The sequence below is a fragment of the Balearica regulorum genome, chromosome 18 (genome assembly GCF_011004875.1).
Source record: "Balearica regulorum gibbericeps isolate bBalReg1 chromosome 18, bBalReg1.pri, whole genome shotgun sequence".
Lineage (NCBI taxonomy): Eukaryota > Metazoa > Chordata > Aves > Gruiformes > Gruidae > Balearica > Balearica regulorum.
In genome coordinates this window covers 2,865,316-2,889,867 of record NC_046201.1, presented here as the reverse complement: position 1 = coordinate 2,889,867, position 24,552 = coordinate 2,865,316, and the positions used below count along the sequence as shown (strand labels likewise).

The window sequence follows — 24,552 nt, the reverse complement described above, 5'->3', positions numbered from 1 at the left end:
CGCTCAGCACCCCGCCGCAGCCGTGCTCCTGCAGAAAGCCCTGTGCGGGAGCATCTGCAGACACGGGTCTGCAGCCGGGGGGGGGGAATCCAGAGCACCGAGCTGTTTACAGCCAAACCCTTAATCGTGTTGTTGAATGAGCCTGAGACTCACTGCGCTGCGGGAAAAAAAAAAAAAAAATATTGGCAGAATGAAGGAGTCAGGGAAAAACAGCGAGAAACAAAGTCCAAAGTACAGAGCCACAAGGCAAAAAAAGAAACAAAAAACACCAAACCCTACGTAAGCCGGAGAGCGAGGGATGGGGGGCAGGTGACTCGCGGGGACTGTCACCCGCCAGGCCAAAGGTTGTTCCTACACCTACACCCGGCCAACAGCCACCCTGCCGCTGTCACCGAGTGGTGCCGCGGGGCTGGTGGCTCCTGCTCCTGCCTTGTCACCGTCCTGCCCCGACCGCTGCCTGCCTGCGAGGAGGGAGCATCACTCCCCAAACAGCGGGGAGCTGGCTGGCCATCATTTAACGCAGCGTAAAGACACCCCGAGTTTAAAGGAACCTTGAAGGAGTCACTTTTAAAATGCTCTCGGCTCTCGGTGCAGGGTGTGTGGTGCTTTCTCTCAGTCTTACGACAGGGCTCGGGTACTGGCGGCTGGGCAGCATTTAGAAAAGTCTGAATTTCCTTTATTGCTCCTGTCCTTGGGATGAAGCCACTGGGTATTCAAATGACGCCTGGGGAGTGACCTGCAAATCTTACCAGCGTGGAGACGAAAGGTGGTGGATATGACCCCAAAAGATATTTAAGAACCCAACTCCCCGCAGCGAAGCTGAGCCGTCGCAGGGCCACGAACGCGCAGCCGGCGGCACGGCGGCAGCCTGGGGATGTACGTGGTGGTGGGGGGGGGGAAGGACCCAGAGCCAGCGCTGCAAATCCAGCAAAGCACAAAAGGTCTGGGACTGAAGATGGAACTAAGTGCTCACGACATGCCTGAAGGATGCATTTGGGTCCATTACTTCACCAAAGCAAACAGAGAACCTATTATATACACATAGATACGCATGGCATACAGATAGGAGGAACTCCAAACAGTAAAAACCCAAGCAGTATTTGCAGCATCAAAACCCACACCAGCAGGCAAAGGAAAAAAGCAGCCACAACACTCGGCTCTGCCTCCACCGTGCCAACCCTAACGCGCGTGGCAGAGGAACGGACCTCTGACGGGGGCTTTCTGCACGCAGGGCACGTCTCAAGCACGGACATCTCTGTACAGCAAGGCAGCAAAAAGTCACTCCGTAAAATGGATCGGGGTTTATGGCTCTAAGACCTTATTATTACTTAGGTTACTGAGTTGTAAGTAGGTTTGATTGATTGGCCACTGCCGCTTCTATGAGCTGCGTGTACTTCTGGGGTCATCGTATCCCCTCTGAATTCCCCAGCTACCTGGCTAGAGCCACAAAGAGAGACTTGGCCGACTATCCCCCGCTGCGTGCACCGGGGCTGCGCGGTTTGTTTAACTTCTGCTAACTGCAACGTCCTCCTGGGCTTTTCATCCACCTACTCACGATCCGAGGTGGAAAAATATGAACTAATGGCTGCAAGAGAAAATGCTGGAGGAGAAGGAGATGGAGGAAATTCCGACAAAAGGTAAGACGTGGCTGAACTCTCAGGGACTGTGTTTGGCTTTAAACGCTCGCAGGCTGCAATTCCCCTTAAACTGGGGAACAAAGGAACGCAGGGTATCACTCGCACCGTTCAGGCCGGTGAAGAGCAGATGGTCTCTGTGGCTCGTGCTCAGGACGGCTCATTGTTCCTCACCTCCTCTCCTCAAGCCGTTTTCTCCTTCCCAGCAAAGCTTTGGCTTTTCTTCAAGCTCCTTCCCCAGCCATCCCCTCGGGGACATCCCTTTTTCCAGCTGACCCTCTTGTCTTGGAGAACTTCCTACGGTTTCTTCATCTCCAGCAGCAAAGAGCCCTGCCTTGTCTGCCTGCCCCGCAGCAGGCAGAGCCTTTAATGTGCTTATTCCTTCTGTTTTGCATTTCCAGCTCGGTAGTGGGAGACCACTGTACCTCGGGAGCATTAGGGAAACAGCTGGCATTCGCCTGTCTGCAGGCAATCACCTCTGCTTCTCTACGGGGGCTGAGCCCTCAGCTAAAACACGATGGGAAATTTCACGGGACACTGTCCCGGGCATAGGGTAACACTCCAAACCATCATTGTCTTGCCAGTTGTCTCTAAAAGCCATCAATACAATCTCTTACAAGCCAAACCCTCGCTACGCTTGCCCCACAATACCCTTCCTTCTCCACGGCTCCCATTCCCATGAAGGGAGGCGACGGCTGGGAGCTGCAGAACCCAACAAAAATGCGAACCAAACCAAGGGAAACCGAAATAGCCGCTAGGTCCTTCTGCAGAGGTCCTGCTGGAGCCCGCCCCATCTCCTGCTCCATGGAAGCTGGCTCAGCAAGCTCCTCTGCTCCGCCTGATTTCATTTGCAAAGCGTATTGTTTTTGGAAGATCCCACTTCCCAGGCACCGTGACTTCTGTCCGTCCCTGCACAGGGTTGTCATCCAAAATACACAACAGCTCCAGAGCAATAGCTACGGCCCCTTCACACCGCCTGACACGCTGGGAAAACCGTGATCTTCAGCCCACAAACCTGGTCTTAGCGTTCAAGGATGTACAAGGAGGCACCAGAGGTGTTCTGGACATCAGTTTTGCTTCTGTTTCACGCCATCTATGCTTCTAACAGCTAGAAACCACACATGACCACCATCTGATTTTCCAAACAATTCTTGGTTGAAGGGAAAACATAGCCCTTCCCACTGCGATGTAAGGAATTGAAATACATAAAGAAACTCTGACAATGCTTATGCAAGAGTGAAGCAGGACAACTTGAGAAGCTGCGCCCCTCGAGCTCGCTGTTGTTTGCGGACAGAGTGCTGGGATTAATTTTTGGCCTGTTGATTATCCACAAGCGATCATTCGTGCAAACACTGAAACCGAAGCCCCTAATTGTATTTTTACTGGACAAATCCGCCACATGACACAGCTCGCCTTCCAAGCGCCCCGATCAAAGCGAATGCTGGAAACGAAGTCGTGTCTAAAACAAATACATATTTCAGCGCCAATCTGCTGTTTACAAACGCGGAGAGGAGGTTTTAGTGCCCTGAAACCACAGCATGTTTGTCCAATTTCTCTGCAGAAAATTCATTTCTTAGCAATGAAGGAGCAACCTGGAAGGAAGAACACACAAACCGTAACGTGTATAAAATTCAAATGACTATATACAGAGAGTAAGTACTAGAGGAAAAGTTACAGCCAGAGCCAGATGTAGAAATCGGCTCCATTTGTTCAGCCCTATGGATTCCCCTTTCCAGAGCCGCTCTCTCCCCAGGCACTTTGCAATACCGCCGTATTTCATGGCCACTCGTAACTCGGTAATTTAGCTCCTAAAAAGCCACTGCGCAGGGATGCACACGGCACGGAGCTACTTATTGACACAGGCTGATTAAAGATGTTCCTAGAGAACGTACTCACACGCATTGGGAGACAGAGGCTCACGCGAGGCACCTCGCTGGCTCCCGTGCATCGCCCCGCAGCCTTTAGGTACAGAACAACCACGCAAGAGGAGGTTTTTCTGTTCTGCTTCAGCATCTGCCCTCATGAACTAATTGCTGCACGGCAAATCAAAGTGTTTTACTGTAAACAAAACCAGCAACCCGAGTCATGTTTAAAAAATTACTTAACAAGTTCTCAGAAGACAAATGACCTTTTCTGCAGCTTGGAAGCGCTGCTGACCGGAGGAGGAGACGGTGTGAACAGCAGAGATGGGAACCTGAGCCTCTTACCGGACAGGAGGAGGGTGATTCCTACCTAGAGAGGAGATCCGGTCACATTGCCTGCACAATTTAGACTTGAAAAGTAAAAAGACCTGCCCAGGGAAAACTAAACGCCAAGCTTAAAGGGTGGGCACTGCGCTGGAGCAATCGTGAGCAATAGAGATAATAAAGTCTTTTGGTACCACTTGACTCGAAGCTGATAGTAACCTGCTCACGGCACCGTGACACGCTGCCCGGGGAAGCCCACTGGTACGTACATCGGGTCACCCAACCACATCCCCACCCGGCTCGGGGTCAGGGCACCCCTGATGCGGCGGATCGGTTGTGGCTGCCCCTGGCTCCCTGGCAGTGTTCAAGGCCAGGTTGGATGGGGCTTTGGGCAACCTGGGCTGGTGAAGGGTGTCCCTGCCCATGGCAGGGGTGGGACCGGATGGCCTTTGAGGTCCCTTCCCACCCAAACCACTCCGTGATTCTGTGATCCCGCAGGCACAGGGAAGGCTGTAGCCCTCACCCCCCCCCCCCCGGGCAGCCCCCCAGCCCGGGAGCAGTGCTGCCGCATGCCCCCACCTCCCCGGCCGCACCGCCTGGTCCTGCCGCAGCCTGCCGAGACTCGCCCGCCAGCTGAACTTCACACCCCTCCATCCCGACACACGAACCGCTGCGCAGCACGTGACAGACGGACAAGCCTCTGCGGGTCCCCGGCTCAGCTTCAACCCATTAAAGCCAGGAGAAAATTTCCCTCGGCATTAGCAGGGTGCTGGACCAGTGGGATCCCAGGTCCCTGCACGCCTTCGGGGAGGGGGAATGGGGAAAACATTGAAAAACAACGAAAATTTACATTGTGCTCTTTGCTGGGTGCCAGCGGCGCTACACAGGTTTTGCTGGGCTGTCCCAGCTCATGTGTGTGACGGGGACGTCCCGGAGCACCCGAGGGCACCGGGCAGCCAGCAAGGGACACGGTCAGCACCCGGGGAAACTGCGGAGAACAAGGACTCCGTCACCTATAGGAAAAAATGCCTTAAAACAACTGAGCTCTTGTCCTCGCCCAATGGATGTTCTTCCAACGGTCATCCAAACACTTAATGAAAAACCAAAGGAGCATCCCCCATTTTGCATGCAAGTTAGACCAACAAAAGTTCGTTAGAAAGATTAAAAGCAAATTAAAAGCCATTTGCTCGCTGCACATCTTTATCGAGACAAGGCTGGCTTACTACAGCCATCCTCGAAGGCTGTCCGTGCTGCTGCTAATCTAGCTTATGGCTACTGAATTGTTAACGCTGCCATTTGTAATGCGTTAGTTAAGGGATTGTCAGCATTTCCATCGTAAACCTTTCACTTTGGGGATTTATTGCTTGGCTGTAAGGATTTGCTCTAGCTGCAAGTTTGGCAGGAAGGACCACGTACAGCAGCACATCTCCCTCACCCCAATCACTCCCAACATTAGAAAGTTACCCAAACAGATCCCTAATTGAGGGTTACGGCCTCCTTCAGACTTCGGCCCTTGCTGCTAAAAATGGCAAAATCGTGAGCAGCGCCAGCCTAGCGTGAGCTCAGCCGCACGGGGCCGGTCGGGAAACGGAGCGGTGCGAGGGCACGGTGTAAAAATCAGCCACAATACGCATTTTCCAGCCCAAGGAAAAAGGACGCTAGAAGCGGCAGTGCTGCTTACAATCCTGGACACGCTTCCCATGGAATTTTTTCGCTGGATTTTATTCTTTTGGCATCGCTATTTTGCTGGGGTCTAAAGAAACATCCTTGCCGCTAATTTACTGGTAAATGTTTTTAGAGTGCATGTTTTTTTAGCGTTTAGTTCTTTTTTTCCTTCTCTTCCGACGTTCCCAGAATGAAACATCTATTTAACATGAAGCGCTGCTTTAGGAAGGCCTATCTCCTCTTTTCCTTAGGGGTTTTTCCCAAAGTGGGGTTCCGACGTACTCATCTCCCACACCCCACCGTACAGCTGCGTTTCTGACCCAGCCAGCGTCCCCATCTCAGGGGGATGTCACGGCATCGGGTCACCCCAGCTCTTCATGTGGGGAACCTCCGTGAGCCCACAGGGGCCGAGCTGACCACCTCAGGAAACACTCCATTTCAGATTTGGGATGAACTCGCTTCACCTGCGCTGCCTGCGAGAGGAAAAGAAAAAAAGACTCAGAAATTGTTAATGTCATGCAAGGTGGCTAAGGGCCGTGGTTAAGCCAGGGCATCGCCGTGCTACGCACAACGCGTTAACGCCCCCGGCATCGTATGAGCACAAAAGCCGGAGGTTCCTCTCCAATGGATCCTTAAAATCTAAACCCAATGGAAACCAGAGCGTGTCTTTTTTCCTCTTTCTGCTGTATTTTTCCACCCCGATCTCTCTCTTTTTTCACGGCGGTGCACCAGGACACTGCGACGGGCTCCCCCACGCCCGGTGCGGGGTTACGGGTGCTGGAGGCTCCGCACGCACCTCTCGGACCCCAGTGCGCGGAGGGAGCGATGGAGCTGAGTGTGCGGAGACCCCCGTGGGCAACGCTTCCACGCTCCCGCGCAGCCCTGGGCACGGCCATCCCACCACGGCCCCCTCCCGCCGCAGCCCGAGCCCCGGAGCCCTTCCCTGGTCCCGGAGGAGCCTCAGGATCCCGCCGGGAAGTGTCCGCGTTGGGCGGGTACCACCTTCCCCCCCCCCCCCCCCCGCACCCGGTCACAGCAGGAGGACATCCACCCGCCGCCGCATCCGCCTTCCGCACCGCGCCGGGAGCTCCGAGTAGCTGCACAGCGCGCAGGCAGGCAGGGGCGCGCAGGCAGGGGCGCGCAGGCAGGGGCGCGCAGGCAGGGGGGCGCAGGCAGGGGCGCAGGCAGGCAGGGGCGCAGGCAGGGGGGCGCAGGCAGGGGCGCAGGCAGCGGGGCGCAGGCAGGGACCTCGCTCGCTCGCAGCCACAGCCGCTTGGGGAAGAAGCGCAAGGCGAGCCCTCCGCGCTGGCGGTGCGCAGGACCCGGGGCAGCTCCGCGCATCCCCCCCCCCCCCCCCTCCCCAACCCGCAGGCGCCGGGACAAAGCCGCATCCGCGACGTTCTCGCTGCTTTGCGCGCGCCGTGCGGGCCGGCCCCGCGCAGCCTCGGCGGGCGCGCAACCCCGCGCGCAGCCCCGCGCCGCCCCCTGCAGGAAGGGGCGGGCGGTGGGACTACAGCACCCAGGCGGCCGCGCGGCGACCGTCGGCATCGCGCCTGCGCACTGCGAGGCCCCCCCCCCCCCCCCCCAGCTCCAAGTTTGGAGCTTTTCGCTGCCAGCCCTGGCCCATCATGTAGGTGCAGCGGAGCCTTCCCTACCATTGCAAGCAGGGGGGGAGGAAACCCCCCGCTCTGCAAGCTGCCCTGCAAAGTGTGCAATTGCACGGCCCCCCCCCCCCCACCCCCATTCCCCCCCCCCCCCACCACCACCCCCGCTGCAAGGAGAGCCGCTGCAGCAAGTCAGGAAAACTCCAGTTGCATGAAGATTGAGCGCTTGCAGTTTGCATCTTTGTTGCAAAACTAGCTCCAGAAGAGAGGCAAGGCAAAGTCTTTTGTGCTCCCCTCCCCCATCAAAGCAAAGGGGAAAATGTCTCAGTCGAGAGGTAAGGCTCCTACTTCTGTTCGTTGCAAATATGCAAAAAGCCGTGCATGCATTTTTAAGTGCATGCATGCATTTTTTCGGGATGCAATTGCATTTTGAAGTTTGAGGCTTTCAATGGCTCACTTGCATTTCCTGTTTAGTATGTGCCTTTTTTTGCAGCCACACACACACTCACACACACAGTTCCTGTAAGGCAGGGCTTGCAGTTCAGCTGTGCATTGACGTTATTTGAATTCTTCTGCGGGGATTACTGAGCCCTTTTTGCCTTTTGCACAGTCAGGACAGATAAAGGGTGTTGAAGAGCAGATGCATTCGCTGCCGTCTGTGTGCATGCAAAAAAAGGGGCACGGTGCATGCGAATTGCAGCTAATCTCAAGTGCAAAATTAAATGAAACTTTTAAACAAGTCCGTGGAGGAGATGAAAGGTGAAACTTGAGTGGACTTACCAGGAATTAAATATATACCTATGTTTCCATGGGAAAGTATTGTTCTTGTGCCAGGACTGAGATCATTTTCCACCGATTTTTCTTTCCCCCCTCCCTTAATATTTGGTAACTTTTGGGCAGAGGCAGCAGCGCGGTTTGGGACCCCCGAGCGCTCACAGCACGCCCAAGGGCTGCTTTGGCCTTTGGGACCGGGGGCTCGGCACTTCGGATGGAGCGGGAGGGGACAACAGGGATTTTTATTATTATTTTTTTTTAATTATTATTATTATTTTTTTTTTCTGCCAGCGCGGTGGGGAAGGTTTGATCTTGCTTTTTAACTTGATGATTATTCTGGAGTGGCTCTGCCTTGTGTCCTGCGAGGAGGGGGGGTGGCTGGGAGGAGGTGGAGAATTTAATATTGCAGAAATGCCGGGGGAATGCAATAGTCCCTGCAAGAGCAGGCTGAGATGTTGGAGGAGGAGTTGCTCCGGCCATTCATTGTGAAAATAGATGCACATATGTCAGTGACCGGCCACGCAGATGCAGCTTTTGGAGCTTCTTTTAAATGTTTGGATTTGATATTGCAGCTGCCTCCCCTTGCATTTTGCAGCCCTTGGGGGGGGGGGGGTGAGAGATGGTGCAGGGCCCGGTGGGAGAGCAGCTCCCAAACTGGGGCTGGGGCGCTTTTTTTGGTGTGTTTTTTGGGGGGGTTTGGGTTTGCTTGGGGGTTTTTGTTGTTATTGTTGTTGTTGTTTTAAAAAAAAAAACCACCACCAAACATCTGTGAAGTCAGTGGCCTTCCAACTGTCAGCCGGGCTGGGAGGACATAGGAAGGAGGTGCTTTCACAGCTCTTGCCATACAGTTTTCCTTTGTAAGAAAAATGTAAAGTTGTTGTATAATTTATTCCTAATTTGGGTTTGCTGCAGTCATCTTTTCCAGCCAAGCAGAGAATTGTAAAAGTTTCCAATAGAAAGAGCCAAGGAAGTTTGATAATGCAAAATTGAACCGAGCGATACCCACGGCACGCTGGCGCTCGCAGGAGGGTCCCCGCGACACCCACGGAGCGGCAGGGGCTGGGCAGGGGCGCAGCCGATTCCCGGGTCCCCGGGAAGCTTCGGGGTGGGAAAACCTGAGGGCACGGAGCCGGTGACGGGCAGGGACCTGCGGTGGTGGCCCTGCAGCCCACCCTCCCGGGGTGCCGCTTGGCCCCCGTGCTGGCCAGCACTGGCCGTGTCCGTCCTCCTCAGTACCAGGAAAATGGGAAAATACAAGTAGCCAACCCACAAAACATGATCTCAATGAACGGCATCATTCTTGAATCTGTTTTCCGTCCATCTCACGCGCTGCAATACGAGTGTCTAAGTTTGAATTCCTTACACGGATAAGTTTTCCAAGTTCAGCTGTTCAGGCTGAGGTTTTGCTCGGGAAGGGGTTTCAGCTCTGGGGTTTGCACCAGAGGTATCGTTCGTCAGGATGAATTAAGGGAGGCATAATCTGCGTTTCAGGATCAGCTTTCATGTGTTGCACAGGAGGTTCCTCGTCAGCTTTCTAAAATACTGCACAGAGCTTCAGCCAGCTGCTGAGCTGCGGAGCCCTCTCCCTGCTTTGAATCAGTTCCAAAGTTGTTCTGAGAATTTGCCAGAGATTAATTTTTTAAATGCTGCTTGTCAGGGGGACAGTAATCGGGAGGGTTATTCTCTGATAAGATTTATTCCCTGGCAAGGAACCTCACCTAGCTAAGAGGGCAGACCTGCTCCTCGGACCCTACGTGTGCCACGCGAAGAAGCGGAGGTGATCTGCTTTCTGCACAACCGTAGCGCGGGCTGTAGAAGATAAAACTCTCCCTGGAGTTTGGAAGCAACGGTTTCATTCTGGCCCTTTCCGTAGCAGAAAGGAGCAGATGCCTCCAGCACGGCGCTGGCTGCGTTCGGCCACGTTACCTGCGCCCCGATGGGCTCCTTAAGACTTTGCGGTCAACAAAATACAGATAAAGTCAGAAAGACGCCACCGGGTGCAAACTCCTGCATTTCACCCCGTGCTTGTTTCTACCTTCGTTCCCTCTTTTATGTTGCAGAAATGGTATTTTCAGTTGGATGGAGCAATCCATAGAAAAATAAGATTTCCCCAAGCACGGCAGGTCCCTGCAGTCCGTTCCTCACCTTCGGAGAGGAGTTTGCTCCGGACAAGTGGGACTTGATGTTGGTGGTGGCTCAGAAGAAGTTGAATCGTTGCCCAAATGTGGCCCATTTGGCTGTCATGACTAATAGGATATTATTCTGGAAGAGAAAAAAATGCGGAAGTCCATATTAATTACAAGCTAAACACAGTTTGAGGCTATAAATCTGAACTCTCGTGACAGCAGATATATTCAGGAGTCTTCCAAATTCATTGTAATGGGGGAATTATTCACTCGCGAAGCCCACATCAAAGCAGCAACCTACAAATATGCAAATTTCTCCACTGAAATAAGAAAAGAGAAGGGGGAGCAGTTCCCATTAGAGCACTAATTCATAAAGCTACATTTAACTACTAAATATTGCTGTCCATTGATCTCATTCCCAATTCTTAGGCTTTGTTGTTTCCAATACAATTTTTTGTGCTCTAGCTGAAAAGGGATACTGAGATGATGAGAACCACATCCCACGTGATGCTGGCTGAACGTGTACCCTATGGACTTTGATCAAAGGCCCTGCACCTATTAAAAATATTACATTTTATGTAGTATGCCCTTTTTTCCAGCTAGAAGTCTCAGTGGAACAGATGTAAAGCCTAAATGGTAGCTTTTAAAAAAAAAAAAAAAAAACAAAAAAACACAACACAAAACCGACCCATCCTAGGTAGGTGGCAGGTTTTTGCTAGTATAAAATTAACCCGTGAGCCGCGTGAGGCTCCCGATGGTTGTGCAACGTGCAGTTTGCCCCGTCAGCACCACCTCAGCTTCTCACCATTAACGCACTCCCATGACACAGGCATTTGGCAAGGGCAGGCTTTGCAAGAGCAGGGTGAGCAAAGCTGTGGCGCGGCCAGCGAGGTGCAAGCCTAGCAAGGCCTAGTCTAGCAGCAAAGAGCCAATTCAGTTCAAGTTGTTGATTATTTTTTTTTTAATATTTTTTTTTTTTTGAGTTTTAGTTTTTTGGAGACCGCGTTGAATTACTCTTTCACCCTGTTGCGTGTGCTGCCTGCTCTGCTACACCACTTCTGTGATGGGGCTGCCTGCGCCCTCGCTTTGGGTTAAGAGGGGTGAAACATTTATGAGGAGGTTTAAAGGTTTAATGCAATGCTACGCTGGAGGAATTAACCAGCATGGGAAGAAAGCAAACCAGCTAGTTGGGATAGAAAGTATTAGGCTAGAAATGATGTCTGGCATAAGCCAAGTCACTGCTCTACACAGCTGAGCAAGCGGGAACCGAGACCCCCCCAGCTGAACCCCGCCACTCGCTGCGTTTCGCTGCCTGCGCCCCCCGCGTTGCGGATGCGTTTGCTTGCCGAGCTGCTGGGCTGCGCGGGGAAGGAGCTCTCGCCCCGTCCGCCCCAGGCGGCGACGCCGGGGGTGCAAAAACCGGAGTGCATTTGTGGGGTGCCTCGTCCCCGCGTCCCAGCGCGGCACAACAGCAGCTCCCCGGTGCTGTGCCGGCTGCTTGGCAGGGACGGGAAGACACGAGCATTTAAAAGCTCAAACTATAGAAGTAATTATAGCAGTAAAAGTGATAAGTTGCAGGGGAAAAAGGAGCAAAGAGCTGTTTTCTTCTCCCGGCTGGAAAAAAAAAGTTAAGGTTTCTCACTGCCGTGGTAAGTGTTGCTCATTTGTTACTTTACTCACCAAAAAAACGGAGCTGCCTTTGGGGTGAATTCCCTCCTATGACACATACATAAGCTGCTAAGGTGAAGCAAATGATAGTCAATTAAAACCACAGGAGTAATTTAGAAAAATGAGACACTTCATTCCTGCAAGAATATTGGCATTAATGGAACACAATTACCTTCGAAGTCACACGGCAGATTTGCAAATTCTGTATACTGTGGTTGCAAATATACAAGGTGACTAAAAAGTTGCTTTTTTTTCCCCAAACAATACATACATTTGATGTCACTAGTCCATTTTCTCTTGCTGAAAAGAGCCATGACAACAGAAAAGAAGCCTCTCAGAAAAGGATTTAAAAACAACGCATCTGAAACAAGCTCCGATCCCCTTTTTTTTTTTTGAGTTGGAAAAGGGAAAAAATAGCATGGGAGCTCTGATAGCCCAGGAGAGGGAACACACTTGCAGACCCCTGCGAACGCGCTCGGGAGGACCGCAGCCTCCGTTACCCCGATCTCGGGGCACGGTTGTGATTCCCAACCCTTTCCCATGGGGTTCCCTGCCTTCACCCCATGAACTCGCGTTTTTCCGAGGCTCATCCTGCCCGCGGGTCTCGTCCCGCAGAGCTCCGCGTCGCTGCCCCGTCCCACGGGCAGCTAAAGGCGGCAGCAGCAGCAGCAGCACCCGCCGGGCAGGTCAACGGGTGGGACGAGTGACTCCGAGTAAAGGGCTCGGAACCAGAGCACGCAGGTGGCCCTTCCCGCGGGCACTCACATTTTGGGGGACAGTCAGTGCATTGTACGAGTTCGGCAGCGTGGCCACCGGCAGCATCGTTATTTAGTGTTGAGTCAGTCGCTGGTAGCCGGGTAAGTTGCAGGACTGTTCTTTTAATTTTAGACGTGGCCAGAGCTATAATTAAAAAAAAAAAAAAATTTCATTACCTGTAGAGTTACTTGGCTCCCTTCCTTAGGGCCTGTCTGGGAATAGTTGAAGAGATTAACATTATCAGCTAGAGCGATGTTAGCAGGAAAGCAGATCTGGGACCCTGGAGCTGTGCCACGCTAGATATTCTGCTCTCTGGGGACAAAGTGGTGAAGGCCATCCAGTGCAATTTCCATATCTACTCATTCTACAAAAAAAGATAGTGGGTTTTTGGTTTTTTTTTGCTTTTGTCTTCCAAATCCACCATGTTCTGCATGTTGACAATCGTGAATGCAAAAGTGTCTTCTGCTCGGTAAAAGGCAATTTGGCGAGGGGAGGCCTGAGACTCTCGCTTGTAGGGCTTGCTTTTGCCTCAAAGCCAAAACTAAAGCTATCCTTCCTTTTAAGCTAGAAAATCCAAACACTCAGTTGATGTTTCAGAGGGTTCATCCCACCATGAACGTCTCTGGGGTGCTAAAGCACTTCTGAGTCATCTTTGTTTGGAGATGTCGCAAACAGATGCTGAACATCCTTTGTGGAAGTTCCAAAAAAGCCCCTTGTGCATCTTGGTCTGCTGGTGCTAGCAAAGCTGTGGCTGAGCAGCGCTCCGGATTTGCACCCCGTAGTCGAGTAAGGGCCTGAATTTGTACGAGCACGGTAGGAGCAGCATCCGACCGCATCAGGAGAGCGGTTTGGGGGTAGGAGCTCCTCAGGCCGCTTTCACAGTTGCTGTCGGAGCGGTGGCCGCGGCTTGTGAGGCTGCTGCAAAAAGCTGAGTGCGGCGAAGCCCCAGGAGCCCTGTGGAAACAGCCGGAGGGAGCAGGCTCTGCAGCCGAGAGAGTTTCCTATTTGTAAGAAAGATTGCAAAGAAAGCAAGCGGCTTTCCACCCCCCCCCCTTCTATGAGCAGGAAAACTTCCCTGAGCAGAGCTGATCCAGTTTCTTGCTCTTGCTGTTTTGTTAGCCTACTTAGCTTGCAATTTTATAATCGAGGCTAGATTTTCCTAGCCTGCACCCAAGCAGATCAAAAATCACTAGAACTGAAGCCCAAGCAACATCCACTTTTACTGCACTCAGATGAAACCAGTGGAAATAAAAAAAAAAAAACCAAACCCCAAACCAGCAGAAGTTGCGGATGGGATGCCAAAGATAAAGCTGCAATAGAAAATAAGAACAGGAGTCAACACTTCACTGGGTCTGCAGTAAGAGGCCTTTAATGAAGGCTGAATCAGCAAAGACTTGGTAGCTGCTTTTGAAGGAGAATCTTTTTCTAAACAAAAATATGTAATTGCACTCAATGAAACAATGCTTATCAGTGCCAAATGGCCTCAGAGAATCATCTGGCTGTTCTGTGGAAGTCCCAGGCAACACGTTTTTGCACTTATTTTTGTCCTGTAATGGGGTCTGATCCTGAGGTTCCTCATTCGTGTCTTTTCAGCCGGGCTGATCTGACACTCAAGCAACAAGTTATATTATAAAACTTACAGCTTCAGTCCATGTTATCATTCCTCTTAAGACTGTTTATTGCTTCTCCAGTAGTTCAAGGTCAGATATAGAAAATGACTCAAAAAAGTCTTTTGTTCTTCTGACAGCTCTAAAGTAATGGAAGTCCCCATCTGGCAAAGACAAACCTCTGAGCGCTAGCATTGAACAGAGAGAGGGGAAATTTTAAAGGCTGACCCAGCACTGATTACTGACTTTCTTTCCCTGGACTTGCTCCATAATATCTGGAACATGACCAGCAGGTCGAGGGAGGGGATTCTGCCCCTCTGCTCTGGTGAGACCCCCCTGCAGTGCTGTGTCCAGCTCTGGGGTCCCCAGGACAAGAAGGACATGGAGCTGTTGGAACGAGTCCAGAGGAGGCCATGAAGATGATCAGAGGGCTGGAGCACCTCTCCTATGGAGACAGGCTGAGAGAGCTGGGGTGGTTCAGCCTGGAGAAGAGAAGGCTTTGGGGAGACCTTAGAGCCCCTTCTAGTCCCTGCAGGGGCTCCAGGAAAGCTGGAGAGGGACTGGTGACAAGGGCAGGGAGTGACAGGACAAGGGGAATGGCCTGAAGCTGCAGGAGGGGAGACTGAGATGAAATAGTAGGAAGAAATCCTTCCCTGTGAGGGTGCTGAGGCCCTGGCACAGGTTGCCCAGAGAAGCTGTGGCTGCCCCTGGCTCCCTGGCAGTGTTCAAGGCCAGGTTGGATGGGGCTTTGGGCAACCTGGGATGGTGGAGGGTGTCCCTGCCCGTGGCAGGGGTTGGCACTGGATGGGCTGGGAGGTCCCTTCCCACCCAAACCATGCTATCATTCTATGATACCTGCTTTCATCAACTCTCAGCATCACCCATCTGCCGGAGCTCCAGTTAGAGCCCACTAGACCTGCATGCTCACGCAAGTACTTGCATGTAGAGGGTGAAGCATTCACTTAAAGAACAGGGCACGCGAGATGAGAAGGTCCTTCTGGCACCAGGTCTGTGTGGAAGGTTTGTGCAGTGCCCTTGGCACCAGCTCCTTGTTCCCAGGGCACTTCTCCAGTGCTGACAACTGGCAGCCATGTAGAGGCACACTTTCCAGCTTTGATTTCAACACAGCCCTTTTTTCCTAGGGCTGCTTTAATTGCTTACAATTAGGGTCTCCAGTGCTGCAAGAGCATGAAGAAATAAAACCAAGTTTGCCTTTGCAAGGGCTGGAATTGATTTTTTCTTTCCAACAGCTGATGCTGTGGTCTTTTAAAAAGGAAGTGTCAGCCTGTGATCATTGCATTTATGCATACCTACTGCCCAGGGATTAAAGCACAGATATGTGACATTTATTGTAGTTTTATTCAAGGAGTGAAACACCTGTAGGAGCCAAGAACAGCTGTACCCCCTTCTTCCAATTTGTGGAAGGAAAAGACTTCACATTCTATCATCAAAATGCCAAAACCCCTTTGGGCAGAGCTAGATCTTAAGTAGATTTGCTTAAGCACTGGCCCTCAGCAGCTCACAAAAATGCCTCAGCAGAAGCACAAGCCATAGCACAGGGCTTTCGGCAGCCCTGATGGGTCCCCGAAGGTGCAATGCGTCACCCCAGCCCCTGCACAAGGCACCCAGGATCTGGCCAGCTGGGACTCTGTGCTGTTAGTGATGTGCAGAGATCTGAGCTTGATTTCCAACCCCCACGCAGGTTTTGGAGCTAGAAACAGGACAGGGAAGCTGCAACAGTTTCCATCCTGAGGTTGACCACCACTGAACTTTTGGACATGGAGAGGTAGACTTAACTGCGGTCCCCTCCCGCAGGTTTGCTTCTCCGAGTTGAAAGATGCTTATGGTTAATGCAGAAGCTCACTCCCAAACAGACCTTGGTACTTAACCGTACTAATTAAATGCTTTCAAAAACCACAAGATTGACCTTCACTGCATGCCCACAGATTTTTTTTCTCTTTTAACAAGCACAGGGCTGACAGAGTAGCCTATTAAAGGAGAAGAAAGGCAATGCTCTAGATACTGTTGTTTTTCAACCAGTTCTAGAGTGTTTTCTGCTTTTTAACTATAAGTGATGGAAACCATAACTCCCTGATAACCTACTGGGAGAAACCAGGCTGGAGTCAAAGAGTGCTTGGCTCAAATAAAGCACAAAGTCTGATAAAATAGTGGACATACTTAAAACTGAACTTTACGCAGATATCTATGCAATAAGCCACAACAGCCATTATATATACCAGTACTTGTGTAACCAGAGAGCCATTCTGCGTGGCGTAGAGTTGTCCTTTGGGACATACCCTCTAGAAAAAAAAAAAAAAGGCAATTAACATAGACTCTGACTTCCTTACCTTTCCCAAGGACACCAGTAATTTGCTCATTGCTAATAAAACTTGGAACATCTCTACGGAGAGCTTGAATTCCTGCCAAGGAGTCAGTTTTACAAATTAACTAAAAGACCAGATCGGTGCGGTGCACTGCGTGAAGGGACATCGCAGAACAGCCCCCCGACAGAGCAGCATCTGAACTGGAGGGAGAGCCCAAAATAGTCCCTGGCAGCTGGGGAGGGTGACACACAGATGCTGCATTCAAAGCTGATTAGTAGGAGGTTGCTTTCTGGAGAGAAGAAAGACTGAATTTGCAGCAGGAACCTTTTTGGCAGGGAGAAGGGCCTCTGGGCTTGCACCCCTGCAGGTCTTTGCAGGGGGACAGTACCAGAACGTGCCCTTGCTCGTATCCACCGGAGCTAGGCAGCACAGCAGGCTTGCTTCCACGTTGCATGACTTCAGTTTCATTCATGTCATTAGGCAGCTTCCTTTATAGCTAAGCATGTGATTTATTTTTTTTTTCCTTTTTTCTTCCCCTCAAAAACATTTGGTACTTCCCCCGCAAGAAATCAGAAGCTTTATGTCTGATAAGAGGCTGGAACAGCTTCCTGCAATAGGAGAGCATTCCTCCTCTCGCTCTTCCTGCGCAGACCTCAGAACAATGCCAGCGCTTCCAGCATCAACAAGCATTTGCTTTACCTTGTAGCACGCTGCTTTAGGGCTCATCCTGTGCAAGCATCTCCCCGGCCAGCACCTCCTGCAAAGCAGGGGGGGACCCTCTACCCAGGAGCTTGCTTTAAAAAGGCATCGCTGCAGCTGAAACACAAGGAGCAAGCTGGGAGATTGAATCAGAGCCGAATCAGAGCAGCTGTAGCCAAGCAGGGCCCTCATTTGGATGAGTGGGGTCTGAAGAATTTTTTTCTTTCCCCTTAAAAGAGAAGCTAAATAGGATTTTTTTCGTATTCTGGTCTTGAAACTACTTGTGCACGTGCTAAACTTGGAGCATGGGAGTGCTTTTGCAGGAGTCGGTGGGACTGAATGTGCTTGGAGCTGAGCACACACATCAGAATTTACAAGGTTGGGGATGTATTTTGTCCTGGTTGCTAAGTAGGATGGACATTATGGATCTGTGTAGGTGATTTACGCTACCCTGCTTTCTCTTGCTTATCTGTTCTTGCAACTTAGAACGCGGTGTCGTATTTGAGAGCGTGGATGGGTATAACTGAAACTACAGTCTTGAACCTCGCAGAGGGAGTTCTATGGAGGCTTTGATAGAAAGGCTCATAAAGGGAGTTTTGTATTTACAGCTCCTGATTTAGAAGGTTGGGTGGAGAGATGTAACCTGACAGGGTTTGATCCACGTGGACATATGTGCATAGAAAAAAAAAATTGCCCAGTTGTGTCAGGGACACTTTATTGAAGGAAAAAAAAAAAAAAGACTTGCTGTCTTCTGTCAGGGGACTGTGCTGTAATGCATTTCTTCAACATTTTTTCCAAACTGAAATAAAAATGCATAATAAAAATTGGGGAAAGGCTTTTGTTCTTTACATACTGCTTGCTTTACTTTATTATACGACATGCAGGCTAGCGTATGCTCTTAGCAGGTGCCTGGAAGGACAGCTGGATGTGCATGCTCTCTAACCTCTGGCTAAAATCTGTTTGAACTTGAAAGAGCTTTCCTGGAAGCCCCGAGAGCTGTTCTGCGTCCTGCAGACCTTCACGTGCATGGCTTTGAGCTTCTGAGACTTCTTGCACGTGCAAAGATACGTTGCTGAAGTGGCGGCAGGACCGAGACTTTACATTCTTGGTCAGACAGACTTGCTGCTGCCGTGGTGGTGGTGGAGCAGCTCGGGTTCTCACCCGTCTCTGCCGCCGGCGGTTTCGTGGAGCAGCTGCTGTTACTGCTGACGGTGCAAACGGGGTGCAGTGATGCCCTTAGTGCCTCCTGTCCTGCTCCGGTGCTGGGGTAGTGCCCAAAGTTGTGATGCTGGAGACCTGGGTGGGTGTCGGGGCTCAGACGGGACGTGGGTTTGGCTTTCCTGCGGTAGCCTTTGGCTTCTCACCGTGAATAGGGTTCCTGTGTGTTTTTAAAGTAGGACCTACACGTTTGCTGGGAGGCATTGCCAGCAGAGGGAGCAGGAGTTAGTTCCTCCCATCTGCGCCGTCCACAACTGTCAAATACCACCTTTGATAATTTTGGTACAAAAATAAGTAAATAAGCTCTGAAGTGAAAAAAAAAAAATAAAGAATAGCAAAAGAGAGCTGTCAAATGGCACAAAGGCAGGTTGGTCAAAGCCTTGACCGTGACGAAAACTTAGTCACAATATTTGGCTGAGCCTTTACAAAAATTCCCCATGACAAAACGTGAAGTCGGGAAGCAGGTCTTCTCCTTCCGTGCCGGTGCCGCAGGTGTTGCGGCATTGTGCTAATGCAGGAAAACCTCCGGGCGAGATTGCCACCAGATCTCTAATCAGTTTATCAGCTTGGCCCAAGCCGTGAGTGAAGGACGGAGCGTGAGCAGCGTATCACTGGGAAGAAAATTAGGCATTGATTTGAAATTCTTCCGAGTGTTATTTGCACCACAGCAAAGTGGTCCTAAAATTATCTTCAATTCAACACTTTTAGTTGAAAAAAACAGTTGCCAGCTGCCAAACAGAACAGCACAACTTGGGAACTGAAAAGAAGGATTTCAGTCTAGAGGTGTCTTGTACAACCTTGTCACGGTTTAAACCTTTTGAACCCAGAGGTGCTCTTTTCCCCCGAGGAGCACAGTGGATGCTGGACCATGTGGATTAACGTAGCCCTCCTGTTCATCAGGGACCTTCTGCAGAGGGTGAGGAGAGGTGCTGAAGAAATGGCTTGTGGCACAGTCCTCCTGCCATGGACATTCTCATTTGGTCATAAAAGCTATCGATACTCTATAACTCACAGAATGACCAAATCAATAGGCAGGTTTCTCTCTATGGAACATAATTTGCCCGTTTTGTCCTAAGGTGGCTTTACTCATGAGCAGAAAATTATAAACCCCAGTTTTGTATGCAATGCCTCAGCAGTAGAAGATGGCTGATAGCGGTGTAGTTTAAATGTCCAACATTTACAATAGGCTGAACAAATTAAATCTGTGCTTGGTAAAATGAGGAGCACCCGGTAACAGAAATAAAACCGTAGCTCACATAAGATATAAGCTCTCATAGCTCAGGAAAGTCCTGCATTTCCCAAGTTTAAGCCTCCTGACTCATTTTGGCTGAACAAGCCCTGGCGCTTGCCCACGTAGCTTTGCCAGCGGACGCTCCGGGGCAGCACCTCGGGCACGGGAGGGCGATGCTGAGGAGACACCACCGCTTCAGAGGAGTGTCCACCAGTGCCCGTGCGTGGGTTGTCCCTTTCGGTGGGTATGACCGAAAAATGGGCTGAAGCCCGCAGCCGGGCGCCCAGGGGACAGATAGATACTTGCTGCAGCTATTGCAAAAGCTGAGACAACAGGCTGGCACAGCCTTTATGTACGTGTTCGTGCTCAGCCTGGCACTTAATAGAGCCTTAATAGGAACGTGTGCTCACGGTAAGCACGTGCTTAAATATAAGCACCATCAAGACATAAGAACCTTCATAGCTGGAGCCGCAGGCCTGAATCGGGCTTTTGAGTCTGCAGCACAGCAGAAATCAGCAAGCGGGTGGAAATGTCACCTTCGTTTTTCCAAAGCAATTTGCATTTCCCTGGGCTGGCAGCACATCTGACAGCTCCAAGAGGCCCTGGCTCAGAAAGCACCGTGCCGGCACTGCCGGGGTGGCTGCCGCTCGCCCGCTCTGCCGGGTGCTCGGACTTGTCACCCCTCGGTGCCCGGGCAGCGGGGCTGATGCAGAAACCGATCTGTTTTTTCAGGGGAAATGAAGCTCTGCTGCAGGGCCCTTGCTCTGCCAGCGATGCTTCTTTAAAAACACCTTGCAGGACTCGCTGAGAGAATATCCCAGCTGCACTGAGCACGTTTAAAAAACCTGAAAACTAAAACTGAAACTGGAAGGAGACCTCGAGCAAAAAGTCTGTGTGATGGGGAGGGTATCCTTATCGCCTCCCTGCAGCCAGACCTAGGACAGTTGGGTTTTGGGGCTCTGCAGAGCAATGGCGAAAGGAATTGGATGCTCCTTTACTGTGTCGAGATTTCCAGGGAGCGGTGGGTTTGGGAAGTGTAGAAATGTTTGTAGCTGGGCTGGGACTGGTGGATTTAAGGCAAATTCTGCTCCCGCCGTGGCTGAGGCAGACAGGGCACCTGCTTCTACGCTGCGTACGGAGGACTTGCTGCTGCCGGCTAGCCGTTCGTGTGGGAAGTCGGTCAGAGCCCTGTAGCTGCATGTGGTCACTCACTGTGGCGTTTTGAGGTGAAATCTCAGTGGATAAGGGGGAGTAAAAAAAAAAGCGGAGTACCCAGAGGGATGCTCAGCTTGTGGGTGATCCCACAGCATCCCCGCTCACACGTTGGCCGAGGGAGCTTCAGCCCCCCATCCACGGGGCTGCATGGCGTGGAAGCACCCACCGGCACGGCAGAGCCTGCCCATCCCTTGGGAGACTTTTTAGGGTGCTGCGGCTGCGCTGAGGAGCAGAGCCCACCCTGCCTTCCGTGCGAGGGGCAGAGCCAGGGCAGGGAGCGCGAAGCTTGGCCGAAAGGCTGTGGTAAGCTTTGCATGCCGCGATGCACGCAAGTTTGGAAAGCGCTTCACCCTTCTGCCTGCAGCGCTCTGCTTCCGCTGCCTGCGGGCACAGGAGACGTCCGTCCTCCTGCCTGCGCATCCCCCCCCCGTGCGCGGGCAGCAGCCCACCTCCTCCGGTGCCGCGGGCAGGTGCTATTTGGCAAGGAGAAAATAGAAATGAAGGTAGCGGCAATGAAAGCAGCCGCGTCCTCCAAATCCTCCTGCACAAAAGCCCTTTTGTTCCCCGGGTGAATTCCAAGAGCTTTTCTCCAGTTTTGGTTCCAGCAAACTCCCACTGCAAGCAGACAGCCGAGGGTTTGAAAACAAAGCAGCAACTAAACCAAAAGTCTCTCATAAAAAATCCCCGCGAGGGCTGGAGGCTCTTGACAAACAGCTTCTCCGGCCTGCAATTCCTGTGGATTTCCTAATTTGAGATAAGCAGCAAAGAAAACAGGCTCTGGGATGGGGAGGCAGCGAAGCCGGCGGACCTTGGCAGAGAGAAAGTACGGGCTTGATTTATGGTGTACTGGTGAGTGGAGGGAGTGACTGCCCTGCCGCTCCCCTCCCCGGAGCTCCACTCCTGTGATTTCTCCTGATAACGGGGGCGAGGGGAGCGGCCACGAGGCTCCCGATGGCCTCTGTTGCTCCATGGGGTCTCCGCCACCATCACATCTTTCCCAGAGCAACGGGAGGATGCAGCTGCCCGAATGCCAGAGGCGCAGGAGCCTCGCGAGGGATGCGACCCGCTCCAGCGACCGCGAGGAGCAGAAAATAAAGTCCTTTTTGGTGTCACTTGGACCCCAGTAAGATTTCCCTGAGCTGTTAGCTGCCTTTGGCTCTCGCAGCCTCACGTTGGGCAGCCGTGAGCGATTTGCAGGATTTGAGGTGGTGTGATGGCAGGAGAGGAGTGGAAGTGGCTTTTCTCTGTGCATGATGAGGAAGGCTTGGGTGCACCCATGAAATTAATTTCATGGGTGGAAAAATAATTAGGCAAGGCGAGGTGAGGAGAAGGAAGAGGTCCCTGTAGGATTTCCATCAGACTATTGGAGGTGGAGGTGTTGTGCAGGCAAACCACTGAATTTTGCATTTTGAATTTTTATGCGTGCACCTCCACAACCATCTCTGGAGGGTCCAACATGTCTGGAGCATCAAGGCACAGCCCCAGCCTCGGCATGGACAGGTGTCTCCTTGCAGCTAAAAGGCGTTGCAGACGTCTCACAAGCCTGGTGGAGAGCGGAGCTGCCCTCCCGTCCTTAGCTTGAACCACTTCCATGGGTTCAGGTTAGTACTCGCAGTAGCCTGCAAAGAGGAACGGGGTTGTGGTGTGAGCCTGTGCTGCCTTGTGCCCCCCGCGCAATGTGGGCAGCACCCTTCGGCGGCTGCCAGTGTCTTCATCCATGGAAGTCCTTTGCTCTGGTGCATGTGAGTCAGAGCCCAAAGCAACAGAAGTGTTTTTGTCTTAATTCATTATTGCAGCACACCTGCACGCTAGGCGGAGAGGGGACAAGCACGCAAACAAGGCTTGTGCAACTTTGGGAGTTGGACTCGATGAGATCCGTATGGGTCCCTTCCAGCTCGAGATATTCTGTGATTCTGTGATTACCTTGCCTGCGGCCATGGACGGGGTCGTTAGAGCTGAAACTGGAGCGTGCACATCCCGGTGCGCCCACCACCTCCTCCCCTCTTTATCGGATGGATCACAAGCAGTGCCTGTCCCTGGCAGAGCATCTTGCAGCTGGGGTGAATCAGCAGAGAAGTGACTATTTCCACTCTGCACCCGCCTGGGAGATCCCAGCACCGAGCGGGAAGATGGTGATGCCTGGAGAGCTGTGGCAGGGCAGGGCTGGTGCTGGGGTCAGCTCGGGGCAGCCGAGCCCCAGCCTGGGTGGAATTGCCTGACGGCAGACGCTCCCAGCTCTGCTGCATCGAGTGCTTTTCCTGCTGGGCAATGTTGTCACCGTTTGCACAGAGGTGCTGCTGTTTGGGAGGAGCTGTGCCCTTTCCCCCAGGCCATTGCAGTTTGAGCGGCTGGATGCACACGCCAGATGAGTTCAGCCAAAGTGTTGTAACAGGGTTTTTAATATGAAGGTCTCTTGTGCCCTACACTGAAAGCCGTAGGCAGGCAAAACTCTGGTATCTACCATCTCCCACTTACATTAGCACCTGAAGTACAACGGATTTAGGGCTGGTTTGCATTGCATCTGTTTTCTGAAGAAAAGCTGACTAATCTAAAGGCTGCCTCGGCAGTGCAGGATGTCAGGGGAGGACTCTGCCTTGCCTTGTCGCATCTGCAGATACCAGTGTGGTCCTGGCACCAGCTCAACAGGAACATGATGGGTGGCCCCACGCTGTGTCTGCAGTTCCCTTGCTGAGATTGGGAGTGATGCTGCGTCTGGGCCGGGGAGGGACGTTATCTGGAGGGACGTTATCTGAAGAGCTGTTTGTTGTCACCTCCCTGTTTCCTCTGAACTGTGGCTGCTCTTCGTTGGTCTGTGAGCGTGAAAATGGTCGCTGAAGGCCCCGTTTCCCCTTACGTTGGTATTCCTGCAAGCAAACGCTGGAGCAGGGTGCAGGGAACGTATCAGGGCAGAGCCCAGTTGGGAAGTGAAGGCCAGGGTCCCGGCAATGGAAGGTCCAAGCCAGTGTTGGAGCCCATGAAACAACTCAGTGAGGTGGCAGCAACTTCTGTGGGACACAAAAGATCATCTTAAACCCTCATACCCTCTCCCCTGCAGCCGTGTTGTATTAAACCCTCCATCAGATGCCAGTCCTCATCTCAAAACTGGCGTTGGATGTTGGTTTCCCACAAAACCTGCTGGAAGGTTGCTCCAGCACGTGATTACCCCAGTGCTCCCTGCAAGCTCCTATGGGCTAGAGCTGCAGGGGGGCTCAGTTTTGTCTGGTGTGGGGGGCTACAGGAAGGTGCAGAATTGGCCAAAAGCTGTATCAGCCCCTTGCCCCCTTCCCAGAGTTCAGTGCATGTCTTAGCACAGGATCTCACGTCTAATCTCTATCAAAGTGTCTCTTCCGCTTCACACTCAGAAGGTCTTAACTCTTCTAAAATTTAGAGATGCAGTCTTATCAGAACGACAAACAGACTCTCATAACCAAAATGTGCAGATAGATAAGAAGAAATTGCATCCCCTTGGTTTCTATATTGACACGAATAAACACAGCAGCCTGCAGCCCTTTTGCAGGATGTGTTAAGAGGAAAATGGGCAGAGTAAGAGAGATTAGTCTGAATCAGGAAATTACCTTCAAAATTGAATTACTGAAATACAGAGCTTATTGAAAGGCAGGCAAATAGGTTCTGATATTTGCACAGTTTGGTGACATTTCTGTATGTTTCTGCACTGCGGGATCCAGAGATTAGTCTGCTGGAGTCCTTATTGCAAAGCTTTCTGCTTCGCCTTCTTCCAGCGTTTTGTTCTTGTGCTGTTGAGAGCTTCGCCACCAAGCTGTCTCCTGCTGGAGGCCAGTCTTGAGGCAGGCATGAAGGACCGACCTTGTGATTTTACCGTGCAG

At 51.8% G+C, this 24,552-nt stretch overlaps 1 protein-coding gene and 1 long non-coding RNA gene across 3 annotated transcripts in view; one reads left to right on the top strand and one right to left on the bottom strand.

The window, feature by feature from the left end:
- LOC142604406 (uncharacterized) lies at positions 1–6,594 on the bottom strand. Of its 2 annotated transcripts, XR_012838268.1 has the most exons (5): positions 6,512–6,594; positions 4,671–5,958; positions 3,763–3,866; positions 3,531–3,667; positions 1–3,226 (listed from the first exon to the last, which is right to left on the bottom strand). It is a non-coding gene; the product is annotated as an uncharacterized LOC142604406 (long non-coding RNA). The 2 variants fall into 2 exon arrangements; XR_012838267.1 differs by lacking the exon at positions 6,512–6,594 and having other exon boundaries at positions 4,671–6,329.
- Positions 6,595–7,267: 673 nt separating this feature from the next.
- Positions 7,268–24,552, top strand: part of MAP2K6 (mitogen-activated protein kinase kinase 6) — a 42,300-nt gene continuing 25,015 nt past the window's right edge. Inside the window, exon 1 of the mRNA XM_075770372.1 lies at positions 7,268–7,424. Coding sequence (XP_075626487.1) covers positions 7,409–7,424 — 16 coding nt within the window. The 5' untranslated portion in view covers positions 7,268–7,408. The remainder of the gene's footprint in view (positions 7,425–24,552) is intronic.